Below are 21,332 nucleotides of genomic sequence, written 5' to 3'. Positions count from 1 at the left end.
AATCTAAGTGTTTATCTGTCAGATAAGGCTAATTAGTTTGAGTGTCTTATGTATTATGCATTATTTTAATAACTTATACTTCCTCCATTTCAATTTGTTTATTTTACTCTTTTATTTTTAGTCCGATTAAAAAGAATGACTCTTCTTTTTTTGATAACTCTTTGATTCTAATTTTCCGCATGACATATTTAAAATTATAAAATTAAACAATATTTTAACATATTCCACATATTTTTAGTTTAAAATCATAAAATTTATTTTTTTAAAAAAACAAAATAACCTAAAAAATTCTTATATTTGACTTAAATTATCATCTGAATCTTTCTACTTGAGATTTTGCCGACTAAACTTAAACAAACCCTTTATCACATTCTACCCTACTACTCGTGTTAACTCAAAATCAAATAAATCATATGTATATATAAAATTAAAAAAATAAAAAAGAGAAAAAGAAGAGATAGGAAGAGAGAAGATGATATTTTTTGTGCATGGAATTTTTTTTTTGTGGAACGTGTAAGATGTTGCATTAGAGGTGGCTATTGACTTTACAATCAATTCTATTTTTAACGTGGACCTTAATTTTCTAAGTCTATCCCTATCCATTTTGCCACGTAAGCACCCAATAATTCTGGGCCCCATTAGGATGCGGACTTTCTAAAATGTAGGACCCCACCTCTTTATATGTCGACAACTATACCGGTCCCACTATTGAATAACACGTAGCATCATCATCCATCCAATTTATTCTAGTTTAAATCATTTATCAATTATGATTATAATACTGTGTTATAATTTTGTTAAATTTTTACTCACAAATTTATGTATCACTTTAAAAATACTACAACAACAATCCAGTGAAATCTTACAATGTGAGGTCTGGAGAGGATAAAGTATACGCAGATCTTACTTCTATCAAAATAGGATGGTTGTTTCCAAGAGACTTTTGGCTCAATAAAAACATAAAAAAATCAAATAAGATTAAAAAATTCAAAGCAATATGAAAAAACATGTTTTACTTCAAAAATATTAAATTTAAATAAATCGAGTACTAAAAGGGTGGACCCACCATTGGCTTCAAATGTTCAATTCCAAATGTGCAGAGGTGTTTGAGTTTCCATATCGAATAGTGTCTTTGTTTGGTCTTTTTTTATATGGTCTTGATCAATTTTTAATATGTGAATTAGGAGCGTCTCTACAAGCTCAAACAGGCCGTTGCCTTAGGCATTCTTAATTTGAGCGGCTTCATTTTTTAAGTAATAATGAGTTATAAATATTTTTTTGAAAAAAAATATTGAGTATTATTTGTGAAAAATATAAACTTTTTTTTTATATATAAGATCAAAGAGCCTGATTTATCTTTGAACTTTATGATATGGAGTTGATATATCCTCCGTTTAAAAATTAGCCCATATATCCCTACCGTTATTGAAATGGTATATATATATATAAAAAAAACCTCCCCACATCGTTACAAATAAAAAATAGCTCACATATACCCCTTTCATCTTAAGAAAGTGGAAAAATTATTTTTTTGATTTTTCATTTTAAAAAAATTCATGTTTGGGTATATATCTTTTTTGAGAAAGTAAAAAAAATAAAAAATAAAAATTTATATACCCATACATGTAAAAAAAAAAAAATTAGCAAAGTTTAGGGGTATGTATAATCTTTTTTCACACAATTTTTTTTGAGTTCTTTAATTATTATTATTTGAGTTTCTAATTCTTAGTTTTTTTTTATTTTTTCATTCTTTGGTGTAAATATAAGAGAAATAAAAAAAAGGGTGAATGGAAAAAAGAGAAAAAGATAAGAAAAAAATTTAAAACTATTTTGCAGCTATATTTTAATTTAAAACAATTTTTTTTGATGCTATATTGTAATTTAGTTTTTGTATCTATAAAAAAAATTTGGGCATGTATAATAAATTTTTCAATAAAAGTAGTGAGAAAAATTAATTTGACCATCTAAAAAATAAATTCAAATTAGCCGTTGAATAAAAAAAATTAAAAAAACAAATTATGTGTGAGAAAGATCAAATATACCCCTACATGTATTATTTTTTTAATAAAAAACTTTAAAAAATAATTTTAAAAATAATTTTTTCACTTCCGTTAGAAGAACAAGGTATATTTACGGATATATATATTTTTTCAAAAATAATAAATTTGTGAAAAAAATTATATATAGGTTAGTAAAAAAATGTATTTCTAATTTAGTAAAAAATAATTTGTAACGGTGGGGGGAGGCGTATATATGTGTCATTTCAATAATGGTAGGGATATATATGAGCTAGTTTTTAAATGAAGGATATATCAGCTATATATCGTAAAGTTTAGTGATAAATCAGGCCATTTGCCCTATATATAAAAAGAAGAATTATTTAGAAGGTCCACAAATCTAAAATACTAGTATGTATCAAGAAAAATTACTATAATAATCTATATTAAAAATATATATTAAAATTTAACTCCTCCATTCGAATTTTATTTAGACTACTAATGTATTTGAACTGCTTCGAATATAAACTAATTTTAAGACTAAATCAGATCTTTTTATCAAAAGTCAACAATTTTGTTGTCCAAATCTGAATTCGAGTTTTGAAAAATTAAAAAATTGGGGGTGGGGGATCCACCATGCTTTGTAAACTGAGCTCAACAGATAATTCTTCCTGGAGATATTTCAGAGAAATGAAGATATTTTTCTCATGCATTGAGTACAACTCCTTTAATTCAATGCACAAAACTAATAAAAATGACTATAAGTAAAAATTGTGCTTAATCATTTATCTTAATCTATATTCAATTTCACTTCTAGGAGTAAAGCTAAGATAAGTATATTTTTATCGCAACGAATCTTTCTTAATTTTTCCAATATATAGTTTGAAGGTTAAATAAATATTAGAGGAACAATTTGGGATAAAGACTAGCTTTCCAATGATATCGATCACCGTTATTTATTACTTTTTAATTATAACTAATGACATGAAATGTGTGTAAGGAAACATTATTAGCTAGAGGAGAAGTCTGACATAGGTCTCATAATACAGGAGAAATTACAATTTTGTGTTCCGCGGGGTGATTTAATGATCAATATAGTAATTTAGGTGAGAGTTATGATATTTCAGGCGTAGATTTTAGTTAAGCAAAAACACTAGATGATCTTTATTCCATACTTGTATTAATAGAAAATAGTCAATTCTTCGTAAAATTAATTGAAGTATAAGACGCCGACACATTTAAAATCAAAATAGCTTTATTTTTTTATTTTTTATTTAGTGTCCGATATCATAATTGCAGTTTGATTAATTCGAATTTGCGTCATGAACAAAGTAATCCAATACTTATACTAATAGAAAATAGGCAGTTCTCCATAAAATTAAGGGAAAAGGATAAAAAATGCCCTTAAACTATGTGAAATGAATAAAAATGTCCTCCGTTTATAGTTTGTTCCAAAAATGCCCTTGCAGTCAAAAGTTCGGTCCAAAAATACCCTTATTATTACTTAATGGATCAAAAATGCCATTTTTTCAAATAAATATATTATTTAGTTTCTTTCTGAACACATAATTTTCTAAATAATATTTTTCTATTAGCAAATATTTATCCTACTTCAGTTCAAAAAAAATTATAATATAAAAATATTTCATACTTTATTAAAATTATTTTTTATTATTATCTAAATAAAAATTAATGATGGGTTTATGATCTTATATATATGATATAAACTATCCGTTAAAAAGGTACATAAAATTATTCAATTTTAATTGATAAAATGAGATTTAGTATTAAAAAAATTATTTCTTATGTTTTTATCAGTTAAAGTGGTTTTAAAAGAAAAAAAACAAGAATAGAGTTCTTTAAAAACCATTTTTTTCCGAAACAAGATGTGTTTAATTGAAATGAAAAGAAATGGTATATTTATTCAAAAAGGCATTTTGACATATTTAGTAATAATATGGGTATTTTTGAACCAAACTATCGACAACAAGGACATTTTTGGATCAAAGTATTGACAGCAAGAACATTTTTGAACCAAACTATAAACGAAGGACATTTTTGTTAATTTCACATAGTTTAAACGCATTTTTGACCCTTTTCCCAATAATTGAAGTATAAAATGTAGACATATTTAAAATGATTTTTTTTTTGATTTTCTATTTGGTGATCGGTACCATCCTTGCAGTCTGATTAATCCGAATTCGTGACGCATAGGATCCATTCGAGGAAAAACACTCTTTACCAATTTTTTTTTTTATATATTCAAAATTCGAATTCAAAATCTTTGATTAAAAAAGAAGTAGCTCATTCAATGCACCACATTCATTGGCGGTGAGAAAGAACTACTATTATTGAGGGAGCTCTATATGTTGGGGTCCTGCAAGTTCTGTTAGGCCGACAACATTTTAAAAAAAATCAAATATCATTCTTTGAGGGAAATTTGTTCAGTATTTGGGTTTTAAATATAGTATAATTTTTGAAAAGAAGTGTTATCAGTTTTGACTCCTGCAAATTAAAGAGAATTTTTACTTATCTAGGGAGTACATAAATAAAAGACTTCTCACAAGAAGTATAGAAATCACATTTTATTTCTTATTTTTGGTTTACATTACAATTTCTGGTACATGTATTAGAAAGTTGGCAAACTACATGCATTAATCTTTTTACTTGGCAAAGTGCATCGTGCAAGTAGACAAGTAGTGATTGACTAGTTGACTTGTCTCACCCCATTAACACTTCGTAATACATTCAACTTAAGTTACAAATAATGTATGTTTATAATAAATAGATTTGTTGTTCCTGATTTTGCTTCACATTAATTGTTATTTGAAGATATATTTCAACATAAAATTCGAGATTTTTAATCGAATATAAAATGGAGAAATTTTAATTACTTGTCTCCTGAATTAAAATTCTTGAAAAAAAAATCATTTCTCCTTGATATCATTGACTAGATTTCTCATTTGTTAATATCCTATCTTGCTAGGACGGAGATAAGGACGGTTAAATTATTTTATTTGTCATATTTTTCTTTTTATATGTTCTTTAAAAATATTAATTAAAAAGATAATTTAAATAAATTATCCTTATTTATTCTTTGGTCTTAATTTAATTAATATTTTACTTTCTTTTTCACTAAATTAGTTTTCTCCACATTTATTAAGTAATAAAAGTGAAAATAAATAATTAATCTCTTTATTATATCATAATTTTGACCAGGAGGTCACGGGTTCAAGCCCTGGAAACAACCTCTGACAGAAATGCAAGGTAAGGCTGCGTACAATACACCCTTGTGGTCAGACCCTTCCCCGGACCCCGCGCATAGCGGGAACTTTAGTGCACCGGGCTACCCTTTTTATTATATCATAATTTTCTAAATAACAATTACTCTATTTTGATGAACTATATTTAGTAAAAACAATAACTAAAATGGACACCAGAGGAAGTATTTATTTACAATACCAGTATAATAATATCTGGTAGTAGATTATTATTTACTAAGGTTATTAATTAATAATTACAGAAAATTTAAATGTAAGTACCTTATAAACTGCTTATAAAATTAAAATCTTCTTCTTAATCGTAAGTTAAAAGAGACCATTTAATACGTACATACTTAAGCTAATAATAATTTCTTCTAATCTTAGTATCTTGTGCCTAATTGTATTACCACTTTCTACGACCATCACAAAGTGCAAAACGTTACTAGGTCTTATGACAAAATACCGGATCATTAGGAGCTTAATTGGAAATTAGTATCTGCGATTCATTTTTACTTGTCAATATTTGTCTTAACACACTTTTAAAATAATAATAAAATAAAATGACAACTTTATCATATCACTTCTAATTATTATAAATCATCTTTTGCACCGGAAAATAAATTAAAAATAATTAGTACTTAATAATAAGAGTAAATCAAGTATAGAATGGTAAAATTTTCTTCTCTTTTTCATTTTTAAGTATAGGAGAAGGAGAAATGGGGGACGAGATTACAAGGTAAAAATTTTACGTAGACAATCAATTAAACTATTAATTATTTTTTTAATAAATTTATCTCTTAATTTTTAAATCGAATAAGTAAAAATGTGAATATCTATTTTTAGTACAAAATGAATGAGTGAAAGTGGAAAGATGGGGTAAGAAACTTACCAACACAGCTTTCCAAATTAGGTTTCTTTCTTTTCTCATTATAATCATGATTAGTTTGTCACTAAAATCCAATTAAAACAAAATATTCCAATAATAAATAAACAATGCAATGAATCACGATTCATGAGGAGCGAGAATCAATGAAAAAAAAGAAAAGAAAAGGACAACAAATAAAAAAAATAGTCCGGTGCATTTAAATTCTCGTTATGCGCAGATTTGGAAAAGGGCCCGACCACAAGGGTTTATTGTACGTAACCTTACTTTGCATTTCTGCTAAAGGCTGTTTTCAAGATTTGAACCCGTGACCTCCTGGATACGTGACAACAAAAGGACAGCAAATACAAATAATTAAAAAAAGAAAATATTGAATAAACCGTCGTCGTTTTGAAGGAATTCAACCTGCACCTCACCTTCTTTACGTCCCTTATTAATTTTCCTTTTAAAAAATTCCTCCCTATATAAATATCGATTTCTCAAGCAATAGAAGAAGAAAAAACTCGAGTTTTTTGGGAAAGATAACTATGGCGGAATCTGTAGAACTTCCGAGCCGTTTAGCGATTCTTCCATTCAGGAATAAAGTATTGTTACCTGGTGCGATCATTAGAATTCGCTGCACTTCTCCTAGCAGGTAGGTATATTTCAATAAGATTCGTTATTTGCTTGTAGAAATTTTATAATTTGTGATATTTGTTTTTTATGAGTGTTACTTGAGCTGTATTGTGTATGTAGAGATTTGAAAAGAAGTTAGTTGTTTGTGAATTGGCGCGAGGATTAGAGGTTTCGTTGACCTGTTGTATAGATGAACTTTGAAGTAGTAGAATTTGAGGATTGTTAGCTTTAGGATAGACGATGAGCGAAGAGTTGCAGTTACCAGCTAAAGCATATAAATTTGACTTAATTGTTGGATTTAATGTGAAATAACCACTTTTTTTTTTTAATTTTTATGATTGGTTTGTATAGTGTAATTTGAAGCTGATATTGCAAAATACATTGTGGAAATGATTGCGGCGAAGATCAAAGACCAAAAGATAGGGAGTAATGTTTCTGTTTATCTTATGTATAAATAAATGTGTGTTTTGCAGTGTAAAATTGGTGGAGCAGGAGTTATGGCAGAGGGAAGAGAAGGGACTGATCGGAATATTACCGGTTAGAGATTCAGCTGAGAGTGCCACTTCGGGTACTGCAGTATCTTCAGGTGATCTTCCTTAATCTGACTGTTATTAAGAAAAAAAAAAGAAGAAAAAAACCTCTTGCTCAAAGAACTTTTATTGTGAGACATATTTGAGGTATTTGTTAACTTGATAAAAATTGTACAGGGTGTAATTTGTCATAAAGATGTCTCGAAAATGCAAATGTGATTTAAAGTAGTAACTCAGGGGTGAAAGCTTTGGTTTCCTAGAGAAATGGGTTAAACAAACCTGGATGAATCGTAAAGGGCAGTAGTTCAAGTAAATTGGGATGGAAATAATAGTATAGTTATGCCCAGTTGAATTTAGTTGTTGTAATTACTGCAGGCATGGGTGGAGAAACATCAGATAACCACAAGCTCGATTCAAAAAATCAACAGGAAGTTATACACTGGCATGATAGGTATACATATCACGATGCATTCCCTTTATAGTTGCATTGACATAGATGCCCTGGTTTGTATATGCCATATGGCTATTGTATTTTGATTTTAGTTTACTCATTATATCACAAATTAGTATTTCAACTATCAGTTTTTTGTTTTCTTTTTCTCTTTTTATGTGTTTGTTAAATCATTTGTGAAGTTTAATATTTTATTTCAACTCAGGGGAGTTGCAGCCCGTGCTTTACATCTCTCAAGAGGAGTTGAGAAACCAAGTGGCAGAGTTACATACATAGTTGTACTAGAGGGCTTATGCAGATTCAATGTGCAGGAGCTTAGTACCAGAGGAACATATTATACAGCACGGATCACTTCTCTTGATATGACCAAGGGTGGTATGAGTTCTGTTAATCTTCTTTAGATGACTGGACATATGTAGGATGTAGATAGTTGAATCATAGCCCTTTTCCTTTTATTTTTACCCCAGCCTCTTGAGGGGAAGAGGGAGGAGGGCGTGGAGACTAAGAGACAGGAGGTTGTGCTAGGTGCTTAATGTTGAAAATAATAACATACAAGAATTCTTAATTGCTAGCATTTTTACTGTCTTGATCAGAGATGGAGTTAATTGAGCAAGACCAAGAATTCGTGGCATTGTCTCGTCAATTTAAAGCCACTGCAATGGAGCTCATTTCCATTCTTGAGCAGGTGAGTTTTGAGGCTAACTCTTCTTTACAATAATTCCCTGCTTAGCTGAATTTCCTTGTAGCACCATTAAGTTGCAACTAGTAAAACAATTACCTCTATGTAGTAGCTAAAAAGTTTTAAAACAATTTCCAGCCCTTATGTCTGTTTTTTTTTTTCGTGGATGAAGATATGTAATTCTGATTCTGTAACATGTAACAGGGGATACGGCCTGCATCCAATGTAGCTTTCCTGGATTTCGATTCTTTCCCCCACCCCTTCCTCTGATAATAGACATATTAGCAAAACCAGATATAGAAAACCATCTGCATCCTAAGAAACAAGAATGATGTGTTGCAAGTACGTCGTACATACTTCAAATGAAGCAGAAATACGCCCTCTATTATTAGCTGCGTGGCATGGGAAAACTATTAGGGGTCGTTTGTTAGGATGCATTAAAAAAATAATGCATACATTAGCTTTGTGTATTACTAATACCTTGTTTGATATATTTTTTTTAACTCATGCATTAGTTATACACTCTATTTGGTATTATGCTATGTATAACTAATGCATGGAAAACCATGGTATTAGCAATGCAAGATTTTTTAGCAATGCAAGGTTTTTTAATGCATACATTAGACACAATTGTCCCTCAAAACCTTTTCCACATCCTTTCCATCGTATTTGTGGAGGGTATTTTTCTCTAAATAATTTTATTTAGAAATTATGCAATACATGTTATTTTAATACACCAAACAAAACAGTGCATAAGAAACAATCTCAGCATTACTAATACCAACATTACTAATGCCTACATTACTAATATGTCCTATTCAACACTATTTTTATGGGAAAGGTTTATGCGTGACGAATGATTCTCTAAACCTAAAATCTCAATGAAGTCTTCTTGATCTTAGTAAAATTTAATAATGCATCTATTCCCCCAATTTTCAAAGGTGTTCTCTATCATTTAGATGGCTAAATGTATCTACTAGTAGCATGAAAAGTATCCCAGAATGAGTTCTATTGACATGGAAGGAAACTGCAACCAGATATTATGTCTTAAATTGAAAAGTAGGGTAGCTGATGATCCATCTATTCTTAGTAATATATGTTTCGCTGATATTTCTTTGACAGAAACAAAAGACCGGTGGGAGAACAAAGGTTCTTCTAGAGACAGTTCCTGTCCATAAATTGGCTGATATTTTTGTAGCTAGTTTTGAAATTAGCTTTGAGGAACAATTATCCATGCTGGACTCTGTTGATGTTAAAGTGAGGCTTTCAAAAGCTACTGAGCTAGTTGATAGGCATCTACAGGTACCTACTTGTTTGTTGTGCTTTTGTGTTTGAATGTGTTGCTTCTTAATTTCGTGCACTCGAGTCATCTTATCTATCCTTTGCTTTTCCAGTCAATTCGGGTGGCAGAGAAGATTACCCAGAAGGTTGAGGGGCAGTTATCTAAGTCTCAGAAAGAATTTCTGTTGCGACAGCAGGTATCTTTATGTGTTTTTGATATTTTCTTCTTTATTTTGAAAGTTTCATTTTAAGTTTTGCCACATAAAACTATGCGATGAGGGAAACTGTCGAACAAGTGGGAGTATTTGCTGTTTCTAAAAAAAAAGTGGGAGTATTTGCTGTCAACACCTTCTTAATCTTTGGCAATGGCAGAGGAGTTTAGCATTAGGTTTTGGGGTCTGTTGGAAGTCTATCATTGTGTTATTTGCCAAAACTGTTATGTAAGGATAAGGTTGATAACTTTCAAAACCTAATGACTGCCTGTTTACTCCACGCTTTCTCCCCTTTGCTTTGCGCCACTGCTACCAAAGTTTCTTGCGAAATTCTAGTCACGTGCTTGTAGCTGCCAAAATAGTATTAGAATAGGTCTTAATATGCTTGTTACTTTTGTTGTCCTTTTCTTCTTCCTGTCATATTGTCTCAAGATCAGTTCATCTTCCGCAGTACATTGAGGTCTGTATGATTGAGGTCCTTTCTCCTAACCCTCCGAGGACAGGAATAGATGGTTCTGATGGAAACTGATATCCTCTGATTACGCATTTTGCTTCTGTTTGTTAATTCTTATTCATCTTATAGATGAAAGCCATAAAGGAGGAACTCGGTGACAATGATGATGAAGAAGATGATTTGGTTGCCTTGGAAAGAAAGATGCAAGGAGCAGGAATGCCTGCAAGTATCTGGAAACATGCTCTGAGGGAACTAAGGTACACTATTTGAAACTCAAAATGCCCTTCATGAGATTTACTTATGTTTGGACCATCCTCATTGTTTTTGTCAAAATAACGATAAAAGAAAGGTGAATACAATGAGAAAGGAAAGGAGAAAAAGGAGAGAGAAGAGGAGGAACATGAAAGGGAAAGAGGAAGGAGAAGAAGCAGTGAGAAGATAAAGGAGGGCAGGTCCTCACCCACATGTAAAAATGGATTTGTGGAGGAAATCTGCATGCTGTGCGTTACCTGAGAGGAGGATCCCTCCTCTCTTTTGAATACAAACCTTATATTTTTTAATCAAATGTGTCGATCATCATTTTTCCTAGGAAATGTTGCTTTCCAGCTATCCATTAAGAGAGTTTTGGTAAGAAAGTGTTTATGTAGGGAATTCACTTGCTAATTATTCAGTGGAGAGAATGAATTATGTAATATTATTCCTTTTGTGATGCTTCCGGAATTATTAGTGTTGACTCTGATTTGAAAGAAGTCCTTTTTACCATCTCAGAAATAGTGAAGTGCTCACGTCTTTACCCATGAACTTAGGTTTAATTGACCTATCTATGTTAGACATTTGTGTTTCCTTTTGGTATCTCTCTTTTATCTTTTGAATTGCTGCTATAATTGTCTGCATTGTTAAAACCTGTGCTACTCTTGGACTCTGATCAAAACAACTCATTTGACTGACAATGATTCTAATCATGGCTGATGGTATCAATGATGTACTTTAACAAATGGCCAACTCACCTATGATATACAGAAGTGTTTACTGAATAAAGAAAGGATGTTTGAGGCTGGATCCATGTTATGAATCTTTAGGGGAGGATCAATTCACTGGGTGATAGATAAGTTCAGCTTGTTAAAAGGAGGCTGAAATCTTAGAGTTCAATGGAAGAGAGAACTCCGATCTCTTCAGCTCTTTGAAGGGAGACTGAAACCTTAGAGTTCAATGGAAGAGAGAACTCTAATCTCTTACTTTTTTGTTGAAATATGACTTCCTGATTTATTCATCAAAAATCCCTTTAAATAGGAGTCTTATTACATCAATAGGAAATCTAATTCTTATAACCTAATCCTTATGAAGCTATGAAACATAAATTCTATTCTAGAATAATATAGAAAGCTATTAAAATAAAATTAACTAATTATAATTAAATACTTAATTAATTTGACTTCCCCGCATCCACAACTATCCACCTCAATGGATGCTTCATTGGAACTAATTTATGATGTGCTGGAGATTATACTTCATCATATTCTTTCTCTATTGAGGAATTTTTGTTGATGTCTCTATCTACTCTTTAGCACAACCGTTCTGGCACAAGTTAGGTGTTGCTTAATTTGTTTTTCTTTTCTCAAATAACTTTTGTTGTTAGCTGCTTGATCTTTTAGGATTGGTTTGTACTTAATTAAAATTAAACCTGGTGTAGCAGATCATGTTGTATGCTTGAGTTTTTGGTGACATGTTCCATTTATTTACTCTTTAATTTTTACTCCAAATTCTTATATCAGGAGACTCAAAAAAATGCAGCCTCAGCAACCTGGATACAATAGCTCCCGTGTTTATCTGGAGCTACTTGCTGATCTTCCATGGGAGAACGCCAGCCCAGAACTTGAATTGGACTTAAAAGCTGCAAAAGAGAGTCTTGATGCTGACCATTATGGTTTATTGAAGGTCAAGCAGCGGATAATCGAATATCTAGCTGTTCGGAAGGTTGGGCTCTTATCTTGTATTTTCACGAGTTAAAATATGCTTTGATTGCAAAATAATCTGATGTGAATTGAACATTAAATGCAGCTCAAACCAGATGCGAGAGGTCCTGTGCTGTGCTTTGTGGGTCCACCAGGTGTTGGGAAGACATCTTTGGCTTCATCTATTGCTGCTGCTTTGGGCAGAAAGTTTATACGCATCTCCCTTGGTGGTGTCAAAGATGAGGCCGATATCAGAGGGCATAGGAGAACATATATTGGAAGCATGCCTGGGCGTCTAGTTGATGGGTTAAAGGTGCAGACTTAACTTTCTGTAGTTTGATGATTTCTGTCATTTCATTTTGTATCTGCTGTTTGCAATATCTTGAGTACAGTTTCAACTAAGTTACCCAGGAAAGAGAAGTTCTAAAAAATAACTCAACAGGATTAGAAATAAGCCATGTTACTTGGTCACATGTTTTTTTTTAAATCTGGGTATGTGGATCTGAAAGATTTATCATCTCCTAAATCTTAGGATGCGGGGATAAGGATATGAGTACTCATGCAGGTGTTGGGATAAAGTTAAATGTATAGAATAAAATGAATACACACATGTAGTTAATCGTGAAGTCATTGAATCAAAACTTATACAAATAGATTCCTTAAGTAACTGAATTTTATTTCAATAAATTGTCTTACATAATGGCCTTTATAAAAAAGTTGCTGTAAAATTTTCTCGTACTTTGTGTGTGTATAAACACATATCAAAGCCCAAATCCTAATCAGTCTATGCTTCTTGGCCATAGTTGTAGTCTATGCACACTTGGTGAAGAATAAATATGGTGTGTATTCCACAATCACACCCAAATTTTGTCTGACCAGCATGGGCCCCACTGGGTTTTGAAGGATCCGTGTAGCATAGTGAACGAGTGATGTGTTTTGCTTTTTACCTGCTTCCGTTATTGTTGGTCTAGTTGCCATGCTAGACAAAGATCCTATTGTATGCTCTTGCTTGGTTGTCAACGGATTGTCTGTTCCATCTACAGCTGGAGTTGTGTTAGTTTCAGTGTATAAGGACCAATCTCTATAATAATTAGAGAAGCCTGCTAAGTTTAGGATTTGGTTCTGATGTCCAGGAGCTTTATGTTAACTTTTAGCCTCTAAATATTGAAGCCGCCTCTATTTACTACTGCCTTCATATGAATTTCCAGTATTCTGTCAAGAAACTTGTTGCTCTTAAATACAAGATAAACAAAGTAGCTGGCATCTTTCTGTTGGGTTCCTTACTGCAGTTTTGAATGCAGCGAGGATATTTTTTATTTTAGAAAAACAAAACCACGGATGTGTACATTGTTTAGCTGATTTTATTTTTCATGGTAACCGTATGTCTCTAGTCTACACTAACTTAAGACAAGAGATGCATTGTCTTTCTACTCTATAGAGCACACGCTTAAGGATTGTTACTGGTTTCTCATTTGTTGAAGTCTAATTTAAGGTTTAAACTTTCAGAGAGTAGGTGTTCACAATCCAGTTATGCTGCTGGATGAGATTGACAAGACTGGGTCTGATGTGAGGGGAGATCCTGCATCAGCATTACTGGAGGTTCTTGATCCTGAACAGAATAAAACATTCAATGATCAGTATCCTATCATAGTCGTTTTTGTATTTTCTTTGTTATTTATTTGGATCCAAATGATTCTGGCTATGATACATTTGCATTTTCACTTTCCTTCTCTTTCAAGTATCTTTTCTATTTTTTAAGTAACAAACATGGATATTGATGGCTATTTTTTCCTGGTTATCATTGCATACCTTATTCCATATTTGAAAGTTTCATATGAAACTACTTGCCAGCATTCTCACTAACTGCTGAAAAGACTGTTGTATAGGTCTTGGCCAATTGATTCATTTACGTAAATAATATCACAGACTTGAGAGTACATGTGTATTTGCAGTGATTCCTTAATTCAAATTTAGCTATTTGAATGTGCCGTTTGACCTATCAAAGGTTATTTTTGTGGCAACTGCAAACAGGATGCAGCCAATTCCTCCCCCACTCCTGGACAGAATGGAAGTCATTGAGTTGCCTGGATATACACCAGAAGAAAAGCTTAAGATAGCAATTAGGCATTTAATTCCTCGAGTTCTTGATCAGCATGGTTTAGGTTCTGACTTCCTTCAGATACCCGAGGTACGTAAATGTGAGAAACATTGAGCATGCTTTTTGCTTCTTTAAGTGCATCTAATGATTGCGTACTGGATTCACTTTCCTGGAGTAATATTGGTAAAAGAAATACCTGCATATGATATCTTAGATGGTCTGGTTTACTAAAAGCAGTTGTTCACATCTTGTTGTTGGATCATATTAGTGTCACATTTTGTTTGTTAAATCTGTATTATCTGAACAAAGCTAATATATTTACCATTACAAAGACTATGATGTGACCCTTAAGGATCTTTTCCTGTGGTCATATTTTTTATTTCTCAATTGTCCAATGCATTAACATCCTCCTTAGTTATCTTCCACAAACCTTTCCAAAAATTTACACTTTTCACAGGATGTCAGCCATGTACACTCTGTATACGCCACACTTTACTATAACAGCATGTGGTGAAGTGGCTGACATCTCCTGCGATTGTTTGTTCTTTTTGGTGTGTTTAGGTAATCAATCCTGTGGATTCGAGGGCCTTGTCTGTCTTTTGTACCCTTACCCACATACTCATTATCTGGAGATATTTTCTTTTTTCTCATTTAAATCTTTTTTGGGGAGAGGTAATCTCTTTCTGATAAAGAAACTGAAAGCTTACATGGTTTTTATATTGGTCTATGGTTATGGTAGGATATGGTGAAACTTGTAATCCAAAGGTACACAAGGGAAGCAGGTGTACGCAATCTAGAAAGGAATTTAGCTGCCTTAGCACGTGCAGCGGCTGTCAAAGTGGCAGAACGAGAACATTTAGTGCCTTTCGCCAAAGATGTGCAACGCCTTTCTTCACCACTGTTAGATGAAAAACTTGCCGAGAGCACCGAGGTTGAAATGGAAGTTATCCCTATGGGTGTCAATAATCATGATATCTCTGGTGCGTTTAGGGTTGCCTCACCTATGGTGGTTGATGAACCTATGGTGGAAAAGGTGCTTGGTGTAAGTATTTTTTCCAGCCTCGTCATTGTCAGTGTAATGATATCTGTAATATTTGTCCAGCGTCTCACATTGGTAGAGAAAATGGTGTGTTGTCTCTTTTTGTGGTCTTGGACAATCTTCACATCATAAACTAACTTATGGCTTGAGTTAGGCCTGAGGTCCATTTTCTTCTGATTCTTGGCGGACCCATCCCAATTGGCGATTTCCCCAATGTTGGGCCCAAGTGTTATATCATCCATGCTCCTAATATCTAGTTTGGGCATGCATGGGGGTATTAAGTGTTCCGCAATGGTAGAGGAAATGGTTGTCTCCTTATATGGTCTTGGACAATCCTCAGTTCCTCACTTCATGAGCTAGCTATGGGTTGAGTTAAGCCCAAGGTCTATTTCCTTAATAGTATTTTAAAAGGGTTTTTTGTTAGATGATGCCCAAAATACTTGGACACATTACCTCTAATGTGGCCAGTCATGACCTTCAATGTTTCTCGATTACTTCATTGTGACATACCTAATTGATACTAGAAATTATTTTTCCCGATATGTGAGATCAACTTAGTGATTCGTGGTGCAGCCACCTAGGTATGATGACAGAGAAACAGCAGAACGAGTTGCTAATCCTGGTGTCTCTGTTGGACTGGTGTGGACGGCATTTGGTGGCGAGGTTCAGTTTGTTGAAGCCACAGTGATGGTGGGAAAAGGTGATCTTCATCTCACTGGCCAACTTGGGGATGTTATCAAAGAATCTGCTCAGATTGCATTGACATGGGTAATTTTCTCTCTTGCTATTAATTTGTTCAGGAATTAGACAATACAAGTAACCTCTTTTGGTGTAGTACATCCTTTTCATGATTACCTTTGAAAATAAAAGCTTAATGCAAGGTCCAATGTTACATGATCTTACTGAACTTCATTGCACAAGTGGAAACTTTGTTAAGGAACTTATTCCAGAACATAATGGAGGACTCTACTTCACTTGAATGACTGGTAGTGTAATTTAAATGTTGCAAAACGAGGAATCTGAATTGACAACTGAGTACATAAAAAGTATGCTTGTTTTGTTTTTTCTTTTCTTTTTTGTCTCCTTTTTAGATGTCGTATCACCTTTCTCAGATATGATGTTCTATCATTGACAAATGAATTCATATTCTTTATTTCCATAATTTGGATGAATTTCTTGCTTCCAAGAAACACAGTTTTATTAATAACATTTTTGGCCAACTCTACATGTTCTATGCCTGCAAAACAAACAACAAAAATGTTTCATACATCTGTTACTGCGTTAATGTTTATGCTTGATTTTTCAACAAAGCATGAAGTCAAACTTGGATATTGTCGTTTTGGATGAAATCAGAAATAAGGTTCTCGTCTTCATAGCCTGAAAAAAGTGGAAATAGGCAATAGTGAGTGAGGGTTCATGCTATGAATTTGCACACTTGGACCTGGAGAACACGTTAAACTCCACCTGATGCCCACAAATTTGTATCTTTTTTAAGGTCTTTGTTACAAGGGAAACTTTCTGGTTTGTGTTAGATGGGTTTGGCTATCCAAGAATGTATTCCTTGTACATCTGCTAGACGTTTTAGTTTATTGGATCAATTGAAAAGATGGTAGTGATAGATCTAAGCAGTTCTTACTCCCTTGTTGATAGAATCTTCTATTTGTATATAGGTTCGTGCCAGAGCCACAGAACTGAAGCTAGCTATTTCTGAAGAAACTAATCTTCTAGAGGGACGAGATATTCACATTCATTTCCCCGCTGGAGCTGTACCTAAGGACGGGCCCTCAGCTGGTGTAACCCTGGTTACATCACTGGTTTCATTGTTCAGTAAAAAAAGAGTAAGAGCAGACACAGCAATGACCGGAGAGATGACTCTCCGAGGTATGGTCTTGCCTGTTGGTGGTGTCAAGGATAAGGTATGCTTCCAACTTGGCACAATATTTTTCCACCCAAACTCCCCCATTATTAATGGACGTCCACAACCACCGTTTTATGGTGTGTTTGGGGTTACATATCTTTTGTCTGCTATATGAAAACGCCCATATGTCTTCAATATGGGTTTATTCGACACTCAAATAAGAGGTCTTATGTTGACTAGTTCCACTCACAATGTACCGTACAGGTTTTGGCTGCCCATAGATATGGTATTAAAAGAGTTATACTGCCAGAGAGGAACTTGAAGGACCTGGTTGAAGTCCCAGCAACTGTGCTTTCAAGTCTTGAGGTATTTGTCAAGTATAACTCTTAATTTTCGTATTTACTGGGAGTATGTTGGTTCAATAGGATTAGTGGCCTAACTAAATTCTGGTTCTCAATAGAATTAGTGGCTTAACTAAATTCTAATAAGAAACCTTAAATTCACACACACTAATGCGCAAAAAATTATTGTTGTCTTTCCTTTTTCGTACTTGTTTATAATATCGCACTCTTAAAAGTCATAAAACCTTTATTTACACATAGTGATGTTATTATTTATATTGGTATCGATTTATTCTAAGTTAAAAATGTTAGCCATGGGATTGAAATGCATTGCATTGGATATTGTTGTAATTTTTTTAATTTAATATGTAGATTTGAGTAGTTTGATTTGAAGTTGTAAATATTTTACGATTAAAGTAAGCAGTTCTTTTTATATGAAGATTTCGTGTTTTCTTTCCCTGCAAACTTCAATATTGTCTTGGTGGATAAAATCATACAATTCATTATTAAATGTTTATTTGAGCCTCAAAATTTTGAGGGCCTAAAGCATGTGTTACTAGCTTTCCCCTTGAGCCTTTCTGATAGCGTCATATCAGTGTGTGGTCACTATACCATAAACAGAGTGATATACACTAGAAGTGTGCGTCTTTCATATGATTCACGAGGTAGAAGCATTGTGAGTAACTTTAATGATCTTTTTGCTCAACAGATAATATTTGCTAAACGAGTGGAAGATGTGCTGGAGCAAGCATTTGAAGGTGGTTGCCCATGGAGACAGCAATCAAAATTATGAAAACTTTAACACACTTCCCTTAGCTAACAGTGAGAAACTCTGCCAACAAAACACAGTTCGGACATCGGAGGCCAGAGCTCATCATGCCTAAAAGGAAATGTTAACACGATTAACGCATAACAGATATTCAACAACATACTTAACAGAGGTCTCTGAAAATGTTCTGTGTGTATTATTCTTGCCTCTTATTCAGCTGTATGTATGTATAAATGATTATTCTTTCTATTTTCTTTTGAATATATTAGTCACAATTTCACGCTGTATAAGCTTTCATCTAAATCAACAAGGTCAGACATGTTGCTGCTTGCTTTTCCAAGCACTCATATGTAATTTGCTATATACTTTTTAAAGCTTCGAACAACTATTTAGTTTTCTTCCCCTTTTTCCCCTTTCGAACATGGTCAGTAGGTGTAGTGGATACTTGTCACTTTTTTTTTTTTAATTTCGACACTTTTATCTAAGGATTTTACTTGAACCTAGGATTTATCGGAGATAGACTTTCTACCTTTACAAGTTAATGGCTGCGTCTTGTGGAAGTACAATTAGGTATGATGTTGTGAGTTGTGACTTTATCTCAAGGATTTAACCTATTGAACACTTGTTTATTTAGATACAGTTGGAGCATAGATAAAGTGTATAATAAGTCAGACCCTTAGATAAGTTATGGATGGAGCATTATTCAAAGGGATAATGGGCTTGTCAAACACTGGTATTTAATGGAAAAATTATTTGATTGAGTGCTTTTAAAAAAAATAATTATTGATTTTAGCGATATTTTTCATTTATTACCATTTATAGCAATATATAGCAATATTATGATAAATCTACACTTGTATTAAAAGTGAATTATGCATACAATATAAATGTATTATAAATGTTTTAAAATATATATTATGTTTGTGTAGTAAGAAACTAATATAATGTATTATAAGTCTATTAAAATATGTGATAAATGTATTATCCATTTATAAAACTTGTATTATATATATTTTATAAATAGTTTTTTGCAATATGTATTAAAACTGTATTATAAGTGTTCAGTGAAATTATTTTTTTATTGCTATAAATAGTAAATATTTTCTTAATATTGTATATTTATGTAAGTTTCCCATTTGTATACAGTGGCAGAGCTATACCTGTTCAAGAAAAGTCAATTGACATCTCTTCATTGAAAATTATTCTATATATATAAATTGAAATAATATTTTAACTTTGCACGAATAGTTAAACTTTTTTTTGTGCCATAAAAGCCAAAAAAAAGGCTTAGAAAAGAGAAAAATGAAAAAGAGAGAAAAGTGGCAATGACCATAAAAATATCAGAGCCAGGTTTCGATCCTGGGACCTGTGGGTTATGGGCCCACCACGCTCCCGCTGCGCCACTCTGATTTGCTGTTACTGCTTTGCTTCAATAATTATATGGTTTAAAATCTAGGCTATCCTAAGCTTTTTGTCCAAATTTATATGGTATAGTTTGACTAGACAAAGAGTTTAATAAAGGAATAAAAACTTTTGAAAATTCTGATATAAAATAAGTTATAGATGTTAGTGTGACCATACATCATTTTAGAGCATTTTAAAATTAAATTGTTACTAAGATCTGCGTACATTCTACCCTCCCCAGACCCCATGTTGTGGAATTTCACTGGATTCTTGTTGTTGTTGTTTTTTAAATTAATTAAAATGGATAATGAGTCATTAAATTGGGACACGGAGTATTCTATATACATAAAAATATTAGGCAACCTAACATCAAAGGATCCACACCATTTGGAAGAAGTTGTTTTTCTCAATGGTCTATGAACTCAGTGTGATACTATCATATTCACTTGGGTCTGTTCTTACCATTCTTCTTGCCTTTGAAGTAGCTTTGTTAAATCTCAAAAGAAGCTTGGGACACCCTTAATATGCATTATAGTAACTTCTTCAAATTTGCAGTCGTAGAAGCGGATTCAAAGATTTTAAGTTTATGAGTTCTGAATTTTAAAATAGATCATCAACTATATTAAGTGAATTTCTTAACACTAGTAAGGTCCGAGTAAAAATTACTAAATTTTGTTGAACTCGTAACTTTTACCGTAGATCCTCCTATATAGTACTCTAACCAACTCCTTCATTATTTGTTATTTTACATTGATTGCTCTAAACAAAAAGTGAACTTCATTGTTGAAGACTTGAAGGTCACAACAAATTTAATCAATTTTATTTTTTAAAATTTTAATTACCAGAAGTTGATCCGTTATCATTTGCTCTAAAATTGGGAACATACGGAATTTGAAGATTTTCAATACCCATGTTTCTAGAAGTGACACTTTATTCCACTTCTTTCATTTATATTTTAAACGCAATTGCTATAATATATACTTTAATTTTCTTTGTCAATCTTGGTTGGGTTGGATTCAACATTTATATATCAACAACAATATATTATCAACAAGATATCCAGTGAAATTCTAAGAGTAGAATCTAGGAAGCAGAGTGTGTATCTAGGCTGCATTCATTTATTCATATTCAACTTGACATGTGTTTTCCGTGGTTTTCCCATGTTACAACTTCCGTACCAATTCGGTGCTGCTTCCTTCTCCTAGTTTTGTGTGTCTTTTTCGGCGATCTCAATGTATTTCAGATTCTGCTTTCATCTTCAGATGAAGGAGACGTCTTCTCCTCCTTTCTTTTGAAGTTCAATGTCGGAAATCGTATTCTCAGCCTAGCTAAAGCGAGGCAGCACTATTCGCTTGAAGTAAAGTGTCACTTGCTATTCAACGTCAAACTCAGAGTTTTTCTTACTACATAGGCGGCTAAACGAAGCCCCAGTCTTTCTTTGTCAAACCCCAACCCCCTTATTAGTGACTCGATTGGTGAAATAGTATCTCTCCCCCAAAAAGCATG

At 32.7% G+C, this 21,332-nt stretch overlaps 1 protein-coding gene and 1 non-coding gene across 2 annotated transcripts; one reads left to right on the top strand and one right to left on the bottom strand.

Moving 5' to 3' along the window:
- Positions 1-6,528: 6,528 nt before the first annotated feature.
- LOC129889750 (lon protease homolog 2, peroxisomal) lies at positions 6,529-18,810 on the top strand. Its single transcript, XM_055965173.1, has 17 exons — positions 6,529-6,777; positions 7,232-7,344; positions 7,664-7,739; positions 7,945-8,114; positions 8,333-8,424; positions 9,541-9,720; positions 9,813-9,896; positions 10,495-10,622; positions 12,138-12,339; positions 12,424-12,630; positions 13,824-13,954; positions 14,292-14,505; positions 15,155-15,457; positions 16,028-16,222; positions 17,125-17,370; positions 17,577-17,678; positions 18,363-18,810. The coding sequence occupies exons 1-17, from the start codon at positions 6,671-6,673 to the stop codon at positions 18,444-18,446; spliced, it is 2,634 nt and encodes an 877-aa protein (XP_055821148.1). The 5' UTR covers positions 6,529-6,670; the 3' UTR covers positions 18,447-18,810.
- Positions 18,811-19,760: 950 nt separating this feature from the next.
- On the bottom strand, positions 19,761-19,832 carry TRNAM-CAU (transfer RNA methionine (anticodon CAU)). The gene has a single exon. It is a non-coding gene; the product is annotated as a tRNA-Met (tRNA).
- Between the last annotated feature and the right edge of the window lie 1,500 nt (positions 19,833-21,332).

This window comes from Solanum dulcamara, chromosome 5 (genome assembly GCF_947179165.1).
Source record: "Solanum dulcamara chromosome 5, daSolDulc1.2, whole genome shotgun sequence".
In the NCBI taxonomy this organism is placed as follows: Eukaryota; Viridiplantae; Streptophyta; class Magnoliopsida; order Solanales; family Solanaceae; genus Solanum; species Solanum dulcamara.
The sequence above is the reverse complement of the archived record's forward strand: the minus strand, read 5'-3'. Positions and strand labels throughout refer to the sequence as shown.

What these genes read in the sequence shown, in the direction of transcription:
- LOC129889750 (XM_055965173.1), top strand. Translation starts at nt 6,671, where the DNA reads ATGGCGGAATCTGTAGAACTTCCGAGCCGTTTAGCGATTCTTCCATTC. An exon ending in GTTATACACTGGCATGATAG is followed by an intron (nt 7,740 to 7,944) that starts GTATACATATCA and finishes ATTTCAACTCAG; the next exon opens with GGGAGTTGCAGCCCGTGCTT. An exon ending in CTGTGCTTTCAAGTCTTGAG is followed by an intron (nt 17,679 to 18,362) that starts GTATTTGTCAAG and finishes TTTGCTCAACAG; the next exon opens with ATAATATTTGCTAAACGAGT.